Raw genomic sequence first — 16,451 nt, forward strand, 5'->3', positions numbered from 1 at the left:
GCAGGGTGACCCACCAAGGCAGGGTGACCCACCAAGGCAGGGTGACCCACCAAGGCAGGGTGACCCACCAAGGCAGGGTGACCCACCAAGGCAGAGTGGCCCACCAAGGCAGGGTGGCCCACCAAGGCAGGGTGATCCACCAAGGCAGGGTGACCCACCAAGGCAGGGTGGCCCACCAAGGCAGGTTGGCCCACCAAGGCAGGGTGACCCACCAAGACAGGGTGACCCACCAAGGCAGGGTGACCCACCAAGGCAGGGTGACCCACCAAGGCAGGGTGACCCACTGTTGCAACCCCTGAATGGGTTACAATAATTATTATGTATATATAATGTATATTACCTTTTCATTTAATTTTATATTGCTTATATTTGCGATAATAGCTAAATCGTAAATATATTGCTTTATATTCTTATTTGACTTATGTTGTTAGGATGTATATAAAATGTGCTCAGTTAGTCTTGATTGTCAAACTACTGTAATTATCGCTTGTCGCTCGTTATACTGCCGGCTTCTGAGCTGCAGTTGTCCACGTAGCTATCACGTGATCGAGGGGGGGGGTGTCCTCACCTCTCGTGAAGTAGTCAGTCTGCTGGAGACTCGCTTGGTGGTTGGACAGATTGTCTGTCTCATTATTCTTGTTAGTTCTGTAGAACTCTGTTCACAGAACATTGTATAGACTTTGTGATTTTCGATGTTGTACTGAGGTTGTGTGTCACATTGACACTCTGAACATCTCAGGTCCTTAGCTATAGCTTCTGACCTAATTTTGTACTGGTTTCTGTGTATTGTCACAGTCGCGTTTTTCCTATGCTGAACATAGATTCAGTAGTATGGGAGTTTTGTAACTTTTGTGGAGGATCTGCTGATGGTCCCTACTTAGTGTCGTTATATTATTTCCCAGTTCCTGATTCTGTGTCGCAGTCGCTTGATATTGCATTGCTATTGGGCTTAGCATTCTTTGTTGTTCAAGCAGACTGTTCGGGTTGCCAGTCGGTCAAGAAGTTAGTTTATTTGAGGGCTTTGTCAGTCACTTGTTTAAGTCTTATTCGAGTCTTGAGACATAGCTAACTACTTAAGAGCACTTACACGCATACACACTTACTTGTACATATTTGTAATATCTTATTAAATGTTAATGTACCTGACGGTACTTAAGAATTATAAATGTGGTATGTGCTTTCAGCACAATAATATTGAACTCGAGAGATTGATTTTATTTTGATTGCTGTAATTAATTTAATTTGATAATATACCTCTAGACAACTTACTACTTAATAAATTTATTAAATTTTAATTTCTCTAGTTAGTAGCCTACCAGTTGTAATCCTGAAGCACTATTGAATCTTAATGAATTTCTAATGGATAATTGGACAAGGATACTGACTACTTGTTACGAAAACCCAGTAACAGGCTGGATGCTAGAAGGGCAGTCCTTTCTAGTATTCACTGGAGATCTCTAAGCTTTTAGAATCGCGTTTTTTGTAACAAATGGGGGCCTGTCCGGGATGCTCTTGATCCAAGGTGTTGGAGAAATTGTCCAGTTTGACATACTAGTGAATCTATGATCAAACACTTTGAGTACTTTCCTAATCTGAAGACTTTGAGTTTAGTCTTGTACAACATACCAGGTGGATGTATGTACTTGACTGAGTCTCTTGATCCAAGGAGATGAAAATACTGTTTATGAGCTCTAAGACAACCAACACTAAAATTCCTATTAGGATTATAGTTTCCCATAATCACTCTCTCGTAGTACAATTATTTTTGTGATGTATGCCAAAGTGAAACAGTTAATTGATACGCTGACTTTGTCTGAGTTAAGTACATTAAAACTTCAGACGTGTTAGCGAGTAGCCAAATATCTCGGTGTGTCGTATAACAGGAATTACACCGCAGAAACTGTCAGAGCGTTAATTAAAGATATATTGTTTCCTGCTCATACAGAGATGTCTGATTATGATTCAGATTCAGAAAGCCTAGTGTCACAATTAGGAAGTATGACTATTTGATTACTTAGAAGAAGGAGCAACTAGTGCAGAAGTGAGCCTCGTGTCTGAGCCTAGTGAAGCTCAGTTCTCGCTCACACCTTCCCGCCTCACTGACACTATAGTACAGAGTGTAGCTGGTTGGATGACGCAGCCACACACTAGTACAGTGTATACTACACCTGTATTTACTTATCCTAGACCAGATCTAGACACTCTAGAGACGGCTGGACCAAGTGTCCGACCTAAGGACCGTCCAGAACATGTTAATTTCCCTACTCCTCCATTACCTACTGGTCCTATCTCTCAGGAACAGTTTGAGAGGTTTGAACGCCTCCTTATGTTGCAGACTGCACAAATAGAGGCACAGAGGAAATTGAACGAAGAAGATTTCCAAAGAGAAAATGTTCGTCTGTTAATACAACAGACTGATATATCACAGGACCCATTTAATGTGCAGAAAGCTGCATCTATGGTTCCTAAGTTTTTTGAAAGTGACTTAGACACCTATTTTGATGTGTTTGAGAACCAGGCACGTGCTATGAACTGGCCACGTAAGCACTGGGCAACATTGCTGCATACAGCGTTGACGGGAAGAGCTCAAACGTGTTCTGCAGCCTTACCATTTGCTAAGTACATTAGTTATGACGCTGTCAAACAAACAATTCTAGAGACGTATAACTTGTTACCTGTAAGTTATCAAAGAGCATTTCGTACGTTACAACGACGACAAGATCAAACTTGTGTAGAGTTTGCTCGTGAGAAAAAAGTTGCATTTGAGAGATGGACTAGAGCTGCCAAGTGTAACAACTACGGCAGCCTTGTTCAGTTGTTACTACACGAAGAGTTTAACAACTGTATGTCTGCTGACATACAAGAATATCTGATCGATCATACTACCTCGGATATTCTGGAAACTGCAGCATTAGCAGACAATTACGAGATTTCTCACAAACTTGTACGTTTAGCTAAAACACAGAGAAACAAGGTAACTAAAAATTGTCCTAGAAGTTGGCAACCTAAATCAGCTGCTCATTGCCGGCCTGATGTACCTGCTACTGTAACTTCTCGTACCTTTACCAGGAAAACTCACAATCCTGAATCTGTCTCTGTGGCTAGACAGAAATCTGATATCGAGAAGAAGAAAGTTAAATGTACCTATTGTAACAGAAAAGGACATACTAGAGAGTATTGCTATAAGTTAGAAAGAGATACGAGAAACAGTCGTGCGGCTGGCGCCCCCACTCAAGTCGTATCCTCTTCCGAGCAACAAAGACACCAAAATCCTAGCAATACCTCTGAACCTACTGTTTTAGATCATGTTACTCAGGATAGATGACTAGCGTCAGAAAGTGTATCTGACGAAAAGATTCGTTCAGCGATGAGTCCTTACTTTTCGAGAGATAAAGTAGGATTTGACGAATCACATCTAACTGAGATAATTTCTTTCAGAGACACTGGCAGTTATCTCACGTTATTAAGAGAAGATGTACTGCCCATAACTGATGATACCTATTGCAAGATAGATGTATTGTTAGAAGCCTATGGTGGGGCTGTTATAAAAGTGCCTCTGCACAAAGTTTATATTGAAACAAGCTATTATACTGGTTATATTTCAGTGGGTATATCCAGTGGTGTATTTCCCATCAGGTCAGTGGACTTGTTGATAGGGAACGATATCCTTCATGCTGGTATATGTAAGGAACCACTTGTGATTGATAATAACACTGATGATAATTATGCCATTGAAGCTTGTAGAGAGAAACCTATTTTATTTCCTCTCAGCGCAATTACTAGAGCTATGTCAAAGATTCAACAACCATCCTTGTCTCCTGTTGAGTTAGTTGATGACAATGATTTGGGGTTGAATATGTTGTTTAGTGACGCTCTGCGCCCAGGATCATTAACACTAACTCCCCCTGGTCATCAACCTAGTCAGGACACAACTAACGTTAAATTTCTAACTCATGATGATTTAATCAAGGATCAGTTTGTTGATCAGTCACTGGAAAGACAGAGATATAGCAGTTACTGAGAGTGAAGCAAAGGATCTCGATAATTGTTACTATTATAGTAACGGTGTACTGATGGAGAAAAATACATGTAAGTTGTCAGCTGATAGTGTTTCCACCACAGTCAAGCATCTAGTAGTGTTACCAGTTACATTTCGTGAACAAGCCATTGATTTTGCTCACAATAGTCCCATAGGAGGACATTTGGGTGTCAAGAAGACACTCGGTAAACTGGCAAAACATTTTACTTGGCCAAAGATGAAGGAAGCAGTAGCTGATCATGTGCGACGTTGCCACGTGTCAAGTGACAGGCAAGCCAGCGCACACACCTCCACCTACACCTCTCACTATGTTCATTAGAACCAAAGTTCAGTTCATCTGGACTAGAGATTGTTCAGACTCGTTCAAAAGGTTGAAGCGCTTGCTATCCTCTGCTCCTGTGTTGAAGAGTCCTAATTTCAATCTTCCCTTCTTTTTACATATAGATGCGAGTGGCTATGCAGTGGGTGCTGTGCTGCTCCAACAGTCAACATCCACTGATATTCTCCATCCTATATGTTACTATTCATCTAAGCTTAAACGACACCAGAAAAATTATGCCACTATTGAGAAAGAGGCTCTAGCACTTGTGGTGTCCTTGGAACATTTTGACGTGTATTTGGGCACTTCCCCATTTAAAATTAATGTTTTTTCAGACCACAATCCACTCACTTATATAAATACCATGAAAAGTAAAAATGCTAGGATCATGAGGTGGGCCCTCAGAATCCAACCTTATTCTATTAGTATAAAACACATAAGTGGTCATTGTAATGTAATTGCTTACGCTCTGTCTCGTCCTTAATAATTATCAGTTACATTAAATTAACGTAATTTTATGCCCAAATACCTTTTGTTACTTGCTATGTCAAATTCAGTAAAGTACCTTAATCCGTCCAGCCCATACTAACTATATATACTCATGTCATGTCTAATTATTATATTTATATATTCACAGTAATGTTGTGTGAGGAGGAGACAAGCTGAGTGTTGAGTGAGTAGTGTGGTGCGGGTGATGTACTGCGTGACGCAACACTGTCCTGTCGCAGACCCCCCCCCCCTCACTACACACCTTAAGCTGTTTCCTACTCAGATGTTCATACTGCCTCGCATTCCACAACCACTACTTAAGAGTGGAATGCAGTCTCCTCTACTATGATCGAGCCTCAACGTGCCCTCCTTGTCAGCGCTATCCTGTCTCTACACTGATGTACATAACCACGAGTATGAAGAGATACGATACTGTGTACAGCCCTAGTACTAGGGGCATATCCTTGTGACGGACGCTGTGAAATTGTAGAGGTGCTTGGCACAAGAGAGACTCTGATTAATGTTTAATTTTTATATTGATAATAATATTGATATGAGTAATCAGAAATAATGTGAAAGACATTCATGCAACTCCTAGTGCGACCCTCTGTCGTGTTGGGGAGGGGGGGGTGTTGCAACCCCTGAATGGGTTACAATATTTATTATGTATATATAATGTATATTACCTTTTCATTTAATTTTATATTGCTTATATTTGCGATAATAGCTAAATCGTAAATATATTGCTTTATATTCTTATTTGACTTATGTTGTTAGGATGTATATAAAATGTGCTCAGTTAGTCTTGATTGTCAAACTACTGTAATTATCGCTTGTCGCTCATTATACTGCCGGCTTCTGAGCTGCAGTTGTCCACGTAGCTATCACGTGATCGAGGGGGGGGTGTCCTCACCTCTCGTGAAGTAGTCAGTCTGCTGGAGACTCGCTTGGTGGTTGGACAGATTGTGTCTCATTATTCTTGTTAGTTCTGTAGAACTCTGTTCACAGAACATTGTATAGACTTTGTGATTTTCGACGTTGTACTGAGGTTGTCACATTGACACTCTGAACATCTCAGGTCCTTAGCTATAGCTTCTGACCTAATTTTGTACTGGTTTCTGTGTATTGTCACAGTCGCGTTTTTCCTATGCTGAACATAGATTCAGTAGTATGGGAGTTTTGTAACTTTTGTGGAGGATCTGCTGATGGTCCCTACTTAGTGTCGTTATATTATTTCCCAGTTCCTGATTCTGTGTCGCAGTCGCTTGATATTGCATTGCTATTGGGCTTAGCATTCTTTGTTGTTCAAGCAGACTGTTCGGGTTGCCAGTCGGTCAAGAAGTTAGTTTATTTGAGGGCTTTGTCAGTCACTTGTTTAAGTCTTATTCGAGTCTTGAGACATAGCTAACTACTTAAGAGCACTTACACGCATACACACTTACTTGTACATATTTGTAATATCTTATTAAATGTTAATGTACCTGGCGGTACTTAAGAATTATAAATGTGATATGTGCTTTCAGCACAATAATATTGAACTCGAGAGATTGATTTTATTTTGATTGCTGTAATTAATTTAATTTGATAATATACCTCTAGACAACTTACTACTTAATAAATTTATTAAATTTTAATTTCTCTAGTTAGTAGCCTACCAGTTGTAATCCTGAAGCACTATTGAATCTTAATGAATTTCTAATGGATAATTGGACAAGGATACTGACTACTTGTTACGAAAACCCAGTAACAGGCTGGATGCTAGAAGGGCAGTCCTTTCTAGTATTCACTGGAGATCTCTAAGCTTTTAGAATCGCGTTTTTTGTAACACCCACCAAGGCAGGGTGACCCACCAAGGCAGGGTGACCCACCAAGGCAGGGTGACCCACCAAGGCAGGGTGGCCCACCAAGGCAGGGTGGCCCACCAATTCAGGGTGGCCCACCAAGGCAGGGTGACCCACGAAGGCAGGGTGACCCACCAAGGCAGGGTGACCCACCAAGACAGGGTGACCCACCAAGGCAGGGTGACCCACCAAGGCAGGGTGGCCCACCAAGGCAGGGTGACCCACCAAGGCAGGGTGGCCCACCAAGGCAGGGTGACCCACCAAGGCAGGGTGACCCACCAAGGCAGGGTGGCCCACCAAGGCAGGGTGACCCACCAAGGCAGGGTGGCCCACCAAGACAGGGTGGCCCACCAAAGGAGGGTGACCCACCAAGGCAGGGTGACCCACCAAGGCAGGGTGACCCACCAAGGCAGGGTGGCCCACCAAGGCAGGGTGGCCCACCAAGGCAGGGTGGCCCACCAAGGCAGGGTGACCCACCAAGGCAGGGTGGCCCACCAAGACAGGGTGGCCCACCAAAGGAGGGTGACCCGCCAAGGCAGGGTGACCCGCCAAGGCAGGGTGACCCACCAAGGCAGGGTGACCCACCAAGGCAGGGTGACCCACCAAGGCAGGGTGGCCCGAAAAAGAAATTTTTTCATCATCATTCACTCCATCACTGTCTTGCCAGAAAGATACTTTACACTACAGTTATAAAACTGCAACATTAACACTCCTCCTTCAGAGTGCAGACACTGTACTTCCCATCTCCAGGACTCAAGTCCGGCCTGCCGGTTTGCCTGAATCCCAAGACCATTTGTCTTTATTTACTCCTACCTAACACGCTCACGCATGCTTGCTGAAAGTCCAAGCCCCTCGCACAGAAAACCTTCTTTACCCCCTCCCTCCAACTATCCTAGGCCGACCTCTACCCCGCCTTCCCTCCACTACAGATTTATACACTCATGTCATTCTATTCTGTTCCATGCTCTCTACATGTCTAAACCACCTCAGCAACCCTTCCTCAGCCCTCTGGGTAATAGTTTTGGTAATCCCGCACCTCCTCCTAATTTCCAAACTACGAGTTCTTTGCATTATATTCACACCACAGATTGCCCTCAGACTCGACATCTCCACTGCCTCCACCAGTGGAAATGTCGTCCCATCAATAAACCATCGTAACAAATGACGTGATGAACATATGACAAATACCACAGTACAGTAATAACAATAACCAGAATTCAGTGACAACAAGACAGAGATCACCCACCCATTAGATAGTTGGTGGATTTGAAGTCAACATCACGGAGCTGGCGTGTGTTGGTAACGTAAGCGTAGGTGGCGTCACGGTCCTCCTTGTCCTGCTTCCACTCCTCCACCAAGTTCCTGCCGTCAGACCTGGGACACCGGGGCTTCGCCGGCAGGAGCGGCGCACCCATCTCCTGCCGACCTCCACCCATAATCACCTGAAACAGGAGTGTACACTTCAATGTACGCGTGTCCAACCCCCTCCCTTTCTCTCTCTCTCCCTCTCTCTCTCTCACACTACTGTTATTATGATGACGCACACAAGGGGTAAACCCGTTTGTGGCGATTCCCAGTAACTTCCTCTGTGATGGAGGGGATCATTATAAGTAAAACTGCTACAAAAAGATAAATTATCGGAAAAATACATCGGAAGGAACATTAGAGAAGATAGACCTACTGTACGTAATACTGAACTACTGTGTGAAGGAAGGACGAGCCTAGTATAAACGAAATGTAAGGTACAATACCGTGGCTGGAACACTGCACAATAACGCACACTTTGATAGGAAATTTTAGACGGTGAAGAAAAACAGACAACCAAAAGACATGTCGGTAGTAGTTGTTGTATTATTATTATTATAATCATGGGGAGCGTTAAACACGTAGGAGTTTACAATGCAAGTTGTATTAGTAGTAATATCTTTATTTCTACAAGTACATGTACAAGGTATATAAGTCTAGTTGACATCAGTGACATACTGCTATATAGAAAGTCCCTTGTTATGCTGAGCATTTCCCGCAAATTAATTCAGTTTTGCCCCAGGATGCGACCAACACCAGTACACTAACACCCAGGTACCCATTATTACTGATGGGAGAACGTGGACATCCATTGTAAGGAAACACGCCCTATGTTTCCACCTCTTCGCCGGGAATCGCACCCAGACCCTCACCGTGTGCAGCAAGAGCTTTAACCACCAGGCCGCGGGCCACCGTCATAAGTTTTAGTTCCCTAAGTGTGGGTTACTTGTGTATTGTTCCAGTCACAGTATTGTTACTTTTTATTCTGTATCTTCATTCACATTAATATAGAATTTAAAAAACAAGGGTGAAGGGATGCCACCTTGTGGTACACCCTTGTTAGTGATATAAACATCTTTTTACCATCCCACACAATTCCAAACATTTGATAAAGTGGTCCACTTTATCAAATGTCTTATAGGGCCATGAAAGCAACAAACGCCCTTCTTCATGCAGTGCATAGCTGTTTTCTTTGACACTAAGCATGTGTCAGTGTTAGTTATCCCTAACTTAGAGCAGACAGCACTCCTACGAGCCCTCTTAGGGAGGGGAAGGTGCCAGAGCTTGCTACCACCTGCAGCTCACAGGACCGCCGCTTTCATGAGCCCCCATGGGGCGGGGGAGATGGCAGACCAAAGGCCTAGCTTCTCCCTACGAGCCCCGTGAGGGCGGGGAATGGGGCTGGGCCTGGGGACAGTTGGTCCAGAAGATGAGGAAGTACTTGTATCTCCTCCCACGGAAGACAGGTCTCAGGCACTCCCAAGACAGGGAACCAAAGCCGAGTCACCATCAGGAAAAGACCCGGGTCGGGAGAGTACCGGCGAATCGAGAACAACAACAACAACGATTTCTTACTGAGTCCACGTTGTCTAAAGTCTAGATGTATGATTTGTTTTTATGTATACAACAAATGAACTTCAAATAATTTAACTGAATAAGATTATGTAAGAAGTCTATAATTAGATAACTGCAGAGTTACATTTTGTGACATTAAATAACCGTTAAATATTTTATTAAGTAAATTATTAAGCAAACTGAGAACAACCGCAATGGCATAATTCTTCTCTCTCTCTCTCATGCACCTTTCCAAGAGGCTCAGAAAAAAAAACACAAAAAGAGGAAGACTGCAATGCACCTGATGGCTTTTCCTAGGAAAGAAAGAAAATGTAAATACGGAGAAACTCAGATGATAGGAAAAACGAAGAAAACCCAAAAGACAAGAGATGGCAAATGTCAAGTCACGAGTTTTCTGAAGATTATAAGATAAGATAAGATTTCGTTCGGATTTTTAACCCCGGAGGGTTAGCCATCCAGGATAACCCAAGAAAGTCAGTGCGTCATCGAGGACTGTCTAACTTATTTCCATTGGGGTCCTTAATCTTGTCCCCCAGGATGCGACCCACACCAGTCGACTAACACCCAGGTACCTATTTGCTGCTAGGTGAACAGGACAATAGGTGTGAGGAAACGTGTCGGAATTTCCACCCGCCGGGAATCGAACCCGGGCCCTCCGTGTGTGAAGCGGGAGCTTTAGCCACCAGACCACCGGGCCACCCCAGGGCACCCTACCAGACCACCGTGACTATGTATTAAGGAAGACAAACATCTACTGAAACAAAAAACAAGACTAAGCTTTACGTTAAGAATGATGAGTATCAACAGTGGTTCAACAAGACATCTTTAAGAGCTAGATAATTTTAGCAGAGGACCTTCCTGATACATTGTTAGTGTCAGGAAGGTCACCACTTCTTTTGTGTTCTTTAAGTTCATCAGTGCAGCCAGTTTAACCAAGTAGTGGAGGGCAGGAGGAGCAGGAAATGGAGTAGACAGGTAAGCATTACTGACACGAGAAGAACCATGAACTAAATTACTACGAAGTATATTAGTTTAAAGAAATGTAAGGATTATATTTTAAGAGAAGTAGTTTTTGAAGATTTATGAGGCAGGAACATGAAATGTTTCATTAAATAAGCGATCAAAAAAGTATACTAAGATATATAAACTGGCTATAGGAAATATTAACAATATCAGTCATAAACTAAATATTGAGTAAGTAAAGCCATGAACGTAGCTATGCTGCTATAACTGTAAACATTGAGAAAGTGACGCCATGAACGTAGCTACGCTGCTATAACTATAAACGCCATGAACGTAGCTATGCTGCTATAACTATAAATATTCCCCTGCTGTATAGCCCTTGTGGCTTAGCGCTTCTTTTTTATTATAATAATAATAATAATATAAATATTCCCAGAAACTCACGTTCAGATTTCTGCCAGGTTCGTCCTCGACCAGCTGACGAGCGATGTCCTTACAATGAGTAGCGTTGGCAGCAATCATCTTGGTGTCACACTGCCACTCACGGAACGCTGTTTTAGCGTAGAGAGCAGCGGGAGAAGCGTGGGTCACTTGCGTGGTCGTCACTATACCTGTAAAACACCACCACACCTGTATTAGCTCGTCACATCTGTACAGCTGTAACCTTCATGATGTAAGATTTGTTATATAGTAGGTATGTTACTTAGTAGGTAGGTTGGTTACTAGGTAGGTTATTTAGTAGGTAGGTTATTTAGTAGGTAGGTTACTTAGTAGGTAGGTTATTTAGTAGGTAGGTTATTTAGTAGGTAGGATATTTAGTAGGTAGGATATTTAATAGGTAGGTTTAGTAGGTAGCTTATTTAGTAGGTAAGTTATTTAGTAGGTAGGTTATTAGTAGGTAGGTTATTTAGTAGGTAGGTTATTAGTAGGTAGATTTAGTAAGAAGGTTTAGCAGGTAGGTTATTAGTAGGTAGGTTTAGTAGGTAGCTTATTTAGTAGGTAGCTTATTTAGTAGGTAGGTTTAATAAGTAGGTTATTTAGTAGTTACGTTTAGTAAGTAGGTTATTTAGTAGGTACGTTTAGTAGGTAGCTTTAGAAGGTAGCGTATTTAGTAGGTAGATTATTTAGTAGGTAGATTATTTAGTAGGTAGATTATTTAGTAGGTAGATTATTCAGTAGGGGGTTATTCAGTAGGCGGGTTATTCAGTAGGCGGGTTATTCAGTAGGTGGGTTATTCAGTAGGTGGGTTATTCAGTAGGTGGGTTATTCAGTAGGTGGGTTATTCAGTAGGTGGGTTATTCAGTAGGTGGGTTACTCAGCAGGTGGGTTACTCAGTAGGTGGGTTATTCAGTAGGTGGGTTATTCAGTAGGTGGGTTATTCAGCAGGTGGGTTACTCAGTAGGTGGGTTATTCAGTAGGTGGGTTATTCAGCAGGTGGGTTACTCAGTAGGTGGGTTATTCAGTAGGTGGGTTATTCAGTAGGTGGGTTACTCAGTAGGTGGGTTATTCAGTAGGTGGGTTACTCAGTAGGTGGGTTATTCAGTAGGTGGGTTATTCAGCAGGTGGGTTACTCAGTAGGTGGGTTATTCAGCAGGTAGGTTATTCAGCAGGTAGGTTATTCAACAAGCAGGTTATTCAGTAGGTAGGTTATTCAGCAGGTAGGTTATTCAGTAGGTACGTTATTCAGCAGGTAGGTTATTCAGCAGGCAGGTTATTCAGTAGGTATGTTATTCAGCAGGTAGGTTATTCAGTAGGTACGTTATTCAGTAGGTAGGTTATTCAGTAGGTAGGTTATTCAGCAGGTAGGTTATTCAGTAGGTAGGTTATTCAGTAGGTAGGTTATTCAGTAGGTAGGTTATTCAGTAGGTACGTTATTCAGTAGGTAGGTTATTCAGTAGGTACGTTATTCAGTAGGTAGGTTATTCAGCAGGTAGGTTATTCAGTAGGTAGGTTATTCAGTAGGTAGGTTATTCAGTAGATAGGTTATTCAGCAGGTAAGTTATTCAGTAGGTAGGTTATTCAGTAGGTACGTTATTCAGTAGGTAGGTTATTCAGCAGGCAGGTTATTCAGTAGGTAGGTTATTCAGCAGGTAGGTTATTCAGTAGGTAGGTTATTCAGCAGGTAGGTTATTCAGGAGGTACGTTATTCAGTAGGTACGTTATTCAGTAGGTACGTTATTCAGTAGGTACGTTATTCAGGAGGTACGTTATTCAGGAGGTACGTTATTCAGTAGGTACGTTATTCAGTAGGTACGTTATTCAGTAGGTACGTTATTCAGTAGGTGTCATTTTTTTCAAAATGGAATTATTAAAAAATGAAATGAAATAATTTTCTTAGAGAATTGTATAGAATTTTAAACAATATAAATGAGACAAGAATACTTAAAAAAAAAACCGTTGTTTTAAGGTGTTTTAAGTTTAACTAAAAATCCGTTGTTTTAAGGTGTTTTAAGTTTAAAAATCCGTTGTTTTAAGGTGTTTTAATTTTAACTAAAAATCCGTTGTTTTAAGGTGTTTTAAGTTTAACTAAAAATCCGTTGTTTTAAGGTGTTTTAATTTTAACTAAAAATCCGTTGTTTTAAGGTGTTTTAAGTTTAACTAGGGGAAACTTTTCTAGTTTTTCTGAAACAAATCAGCAATATTTCTCGTTTGGTTTCAAATATTTTTTTGTTTATTGCTCTAGAACACCTTACTCGATCGGCTTCAACTTCAACGCTTATGTGATATATCTTGAACAAGACTGCTGGGACTATTTGCCTCTACTCCACCATCCTTCTCTATCCTGCCACCCAGTATTATCCTGCCACCCAGTATTATCCTGCCACCCAGTATTATCCTGCCACCCAGTATTATCCTGCCACCCAGTATTATCCTGCCACTCTCCTTTATTCCTAGAATCCTAAGAGCAACTTGTAGCCTCGTCAACAGACTGCCACCCACCTGTACTCCCATCATAGCTTCCCAACTACCTGTAGCCCTCTCCAACAGCCTGTACTCGCCTGTAATGTCACCGCACACTGACACTTGCCAATAACGTGTAGCCTGGCCTATAACCTGCCACCAAATTGTAAACCAGTTAGTATCCTGCCACCAGCCTGTAACCCAACAAACAGCCTGCCACCAGCCTGTAACCCAGCAAACAGCCTGCTACCCACCTGTTGCTTTGCCAGCATCTTGGGCCCACTTGACGATGGAGTCGAGCCTGTTCTCTGGGAGGAGGGAGGCGCTACAGTCCATCAGCTTGACGTTGCCTGTCACACCTATTGTCTCAAAGTTGCCTTTCACTCCAGTGAGGTAGGCGGTCCCTGCCGCAGCGCTGTCTGATACCTGCTTGTCCAGGTTGTAAGTCTGTGGTGAGTGAAACAAAGATTTATTTAGTTTATACTTCCATGCCAACCATAGTATGTAGTAGTGGTAGTAATAGTAGTAGTAGTAGTAGTGGTGGTGGTGGTAGTAACGGTAGTGGAAGTAGTGGGAGGGGTAAAGGAGGTTTTGTGCGCGTGGGGCTTGGACTTCCAGCAAGCATACTTGAGCGTGTTAGATAGGAGTGAATGGAGACAAATGGTTTTTAGGACTTACGAGCTATATGAGTGTAAATAAGGTAACATTTATGAAGAGATTCAGGGAAAAAAACAGACCGGACTTGAGTCCTGGAGATGGGAAGTACAGTGTCTGCACTCTGAAGGAGGAGTGTTAATGTTGCAGTTTTATAACTGTAGTGTAAAGCACCCTTCTGGCAAGACAGTGATGGAGTGAATGATGAAAGTTTTTCTTTTTTGGGCCACCCTGCCTTGGTGGGAGACGGCCTGTGTGTTAATAATAATAGTAGTAGTAATAATAATAATAATAATAATAATAATAATAATAATAATATGAAAAATGAAAGTAATCAACCTTGTACACATCTCAAGAAATCATCATAATGATGATATACAATACTAAACCAGTTGAGTTAGACATGTCTATCACGCGGGTATGTTTACTGATGAGATAGTCTACTTCAGTCGAGTACAGGCGAATATAATACTAGAGACAGTGGTAGTAAGTCTGAGATGATCATCTCCTACCGTCTCCAGTGTTACACTTGCCTATATTAGACTAAATAAACGTGTTGCACACACGAAATAATTCTGCAATAAGGATACCTATAATTGTTACTCGTGTATGTTGTTCATCAACTCCGTACACTGGTTGAGATCATACCCATGGCAAGGCGCTCCTGAATTTACAAAGACAGTGTTCTTAGTTTTCGACCACACAGGATTTAAGTAAGATTCACCTGACCAGATACAGAAGTGGAGACAGAAAATGCAAACACAAAGACATGTTTATTGGATGCGTTGCGGCTCTGGGAGGTGAGTTTATTTAGTCAGGGAAGGCAGCTGAGAGAGGAATGTTGGTGACATGTCATCTGAGAGCAGTATCTGGCGGAGGATAGGGCGAAGCATGTTAATGATCATGTCTCTGGGTGTCAGCAATCATATCTGTTCTGTGTGTGACTATTGCCGCAGTAAGTCAGGCCTTTAAACAATGGTATCTGTCATCTGTCGAGAATAAGCTCTTTGGTCATTCATGGTTCGGTGAAGTACATCAGATATCCTTGTGGGTTGTTGTGAAGCACAACAGACGACACAATGTTGTTAGTATTTCTTGGAATTCATTAATTCTATTAGAAATATTGCTGCCTGTTTTTCCTGCGTATTTCCTTTTAACAGTGATCAAATACGACCATGTAAACACTGCCAGTAGACGCAGGTTACTATGTCGAGACTCGCCTACTAGCGAGATCTCTGATACATATAGATGCTGCAGTTACCACATGGATGTTGCTTACAGCAACATCCATGTGTTGCTGTAAGCTTACAACAACACAGTACAAGTGTCCAGCTTACAGGGCACTTGTACTACTTACAGCCAGGGCACGTGTTGTTTACAACCAGGGAGCGTGTTGTATTGTATACAGCCAGAGCGCGTGTTGTATTGTATACAGCCAGGGCGCGTGTTGTATTGTATACAGCCAGGGCGCGTGTTGTATTGTATACAGCCAGGGCGCGTGTTGTATTGTATACAGCCAGGGCGTGTGTTGTATTGTATACAGCCAGGGCGCGTGTTGTATTGTATACAGCCAGGGCGCGTGTTGTATTGTATACAGCCAGGGCGCGTGTTGTATTGTATACAGCCAGGGCGCGTGTTGTATACAGCCAGGGCGCGTGTTGTATTGTATACAGCCAGGGCGTGTGTTGTATTCAGCCAGGGCACATGTTGTATTCAGCCAGGGCACATGTTGTATTCAGCCAGGGCACATGTTGTATTCAGCCAGGGCACATGTTGTATTCAGCCAGGGCACATGTTGTATTCAGCCAGGGCACATGTTGTATTCAGCCAGGGCACATGTTGTATTCAGCCAGGGCACATGTATCCAGCCAGGGCACATGTTGTATTCAGCCAGGGCACATGTATCCAGCCAGGGCACATGTTGTATTCAGCCAGGGCACATGTTGTATTCAGCCAGGGCACATGTATTCAGCCAGGGCACATGTTGTATTCAGCCAGGGCACATGTTGTATTCAGCCAGGGCACATGTTGTATTGCTGACAAGACAACACTAATTTTTAGTGGTGTGTTTTCTCGGTGTTGAATCAAGGACAACCTTGACTCTACGTCTGCAGTCTTGAAGAAAAACATTGAACTGAATTTTGGTGAATGCTCATAGAACGTAGGCCTCTACGTATTTGTAGTCCTACAAATAAATTTAAGACTACTAATGCGAAAAGCCAATGAAGAGAAAAGAATAACTACCCTTAGTCTGTTATGTGTATCATATTGTGAATGGTAGTAATGTATTAGTTTATAATCTTGATAGGTTTCCTGTGTACATTAAAGGTGTGTTTGTCGATGTGGTTTAAAAAGATCGATGATC

General features: G+C 42.4%; 1 protein-coding gene across 1 annotated transcript in view; it reads right to left on the reverse strand.

Annotated features, from left to right (window-relative positions):
• Positions 1–16,451, reverse strand: part of LOC128702003 (alkaline phosphatase) — a 159,487-nt gene that overhangs the window by 91,549 nt on the left and 51,487 nt on the right. The window contains exons 4-6 of the mRNA XM_053796016.2: positions 13,687–13,879; positions 10,976–11,142; positions 7,935–8,130 (exon numbers count right to left, since the gene is read on the reverse strand). Coding sequence (XP_053651991.2) covers positions 7,935–8,130; positions 10,976–11,142; positions 13,687–13,879 — 556 coding nt within the window. The remainder of the gene's footprint in view (positions 1–7,934; positions 8,131–10,975; positions 11,143–13,686; positions 13,880–16,451) is intronic.

Source organism: Cherax quadricarinatus, chromosome 77 (genome assembly GCF_038502225.1).
Source record: "Cherax quadricarinatus isolate ZL_2023a chromosome 77, ASM3850222v1, whole genome shotgun sequence".
In the NCBI taxonomy this organism is placed as follows: Eukaryota; Metazoa; Arthropoda; class Malacostraca; order Decapoda; family Parastacidae; genus Cherax; species Cherax quadricarinatus.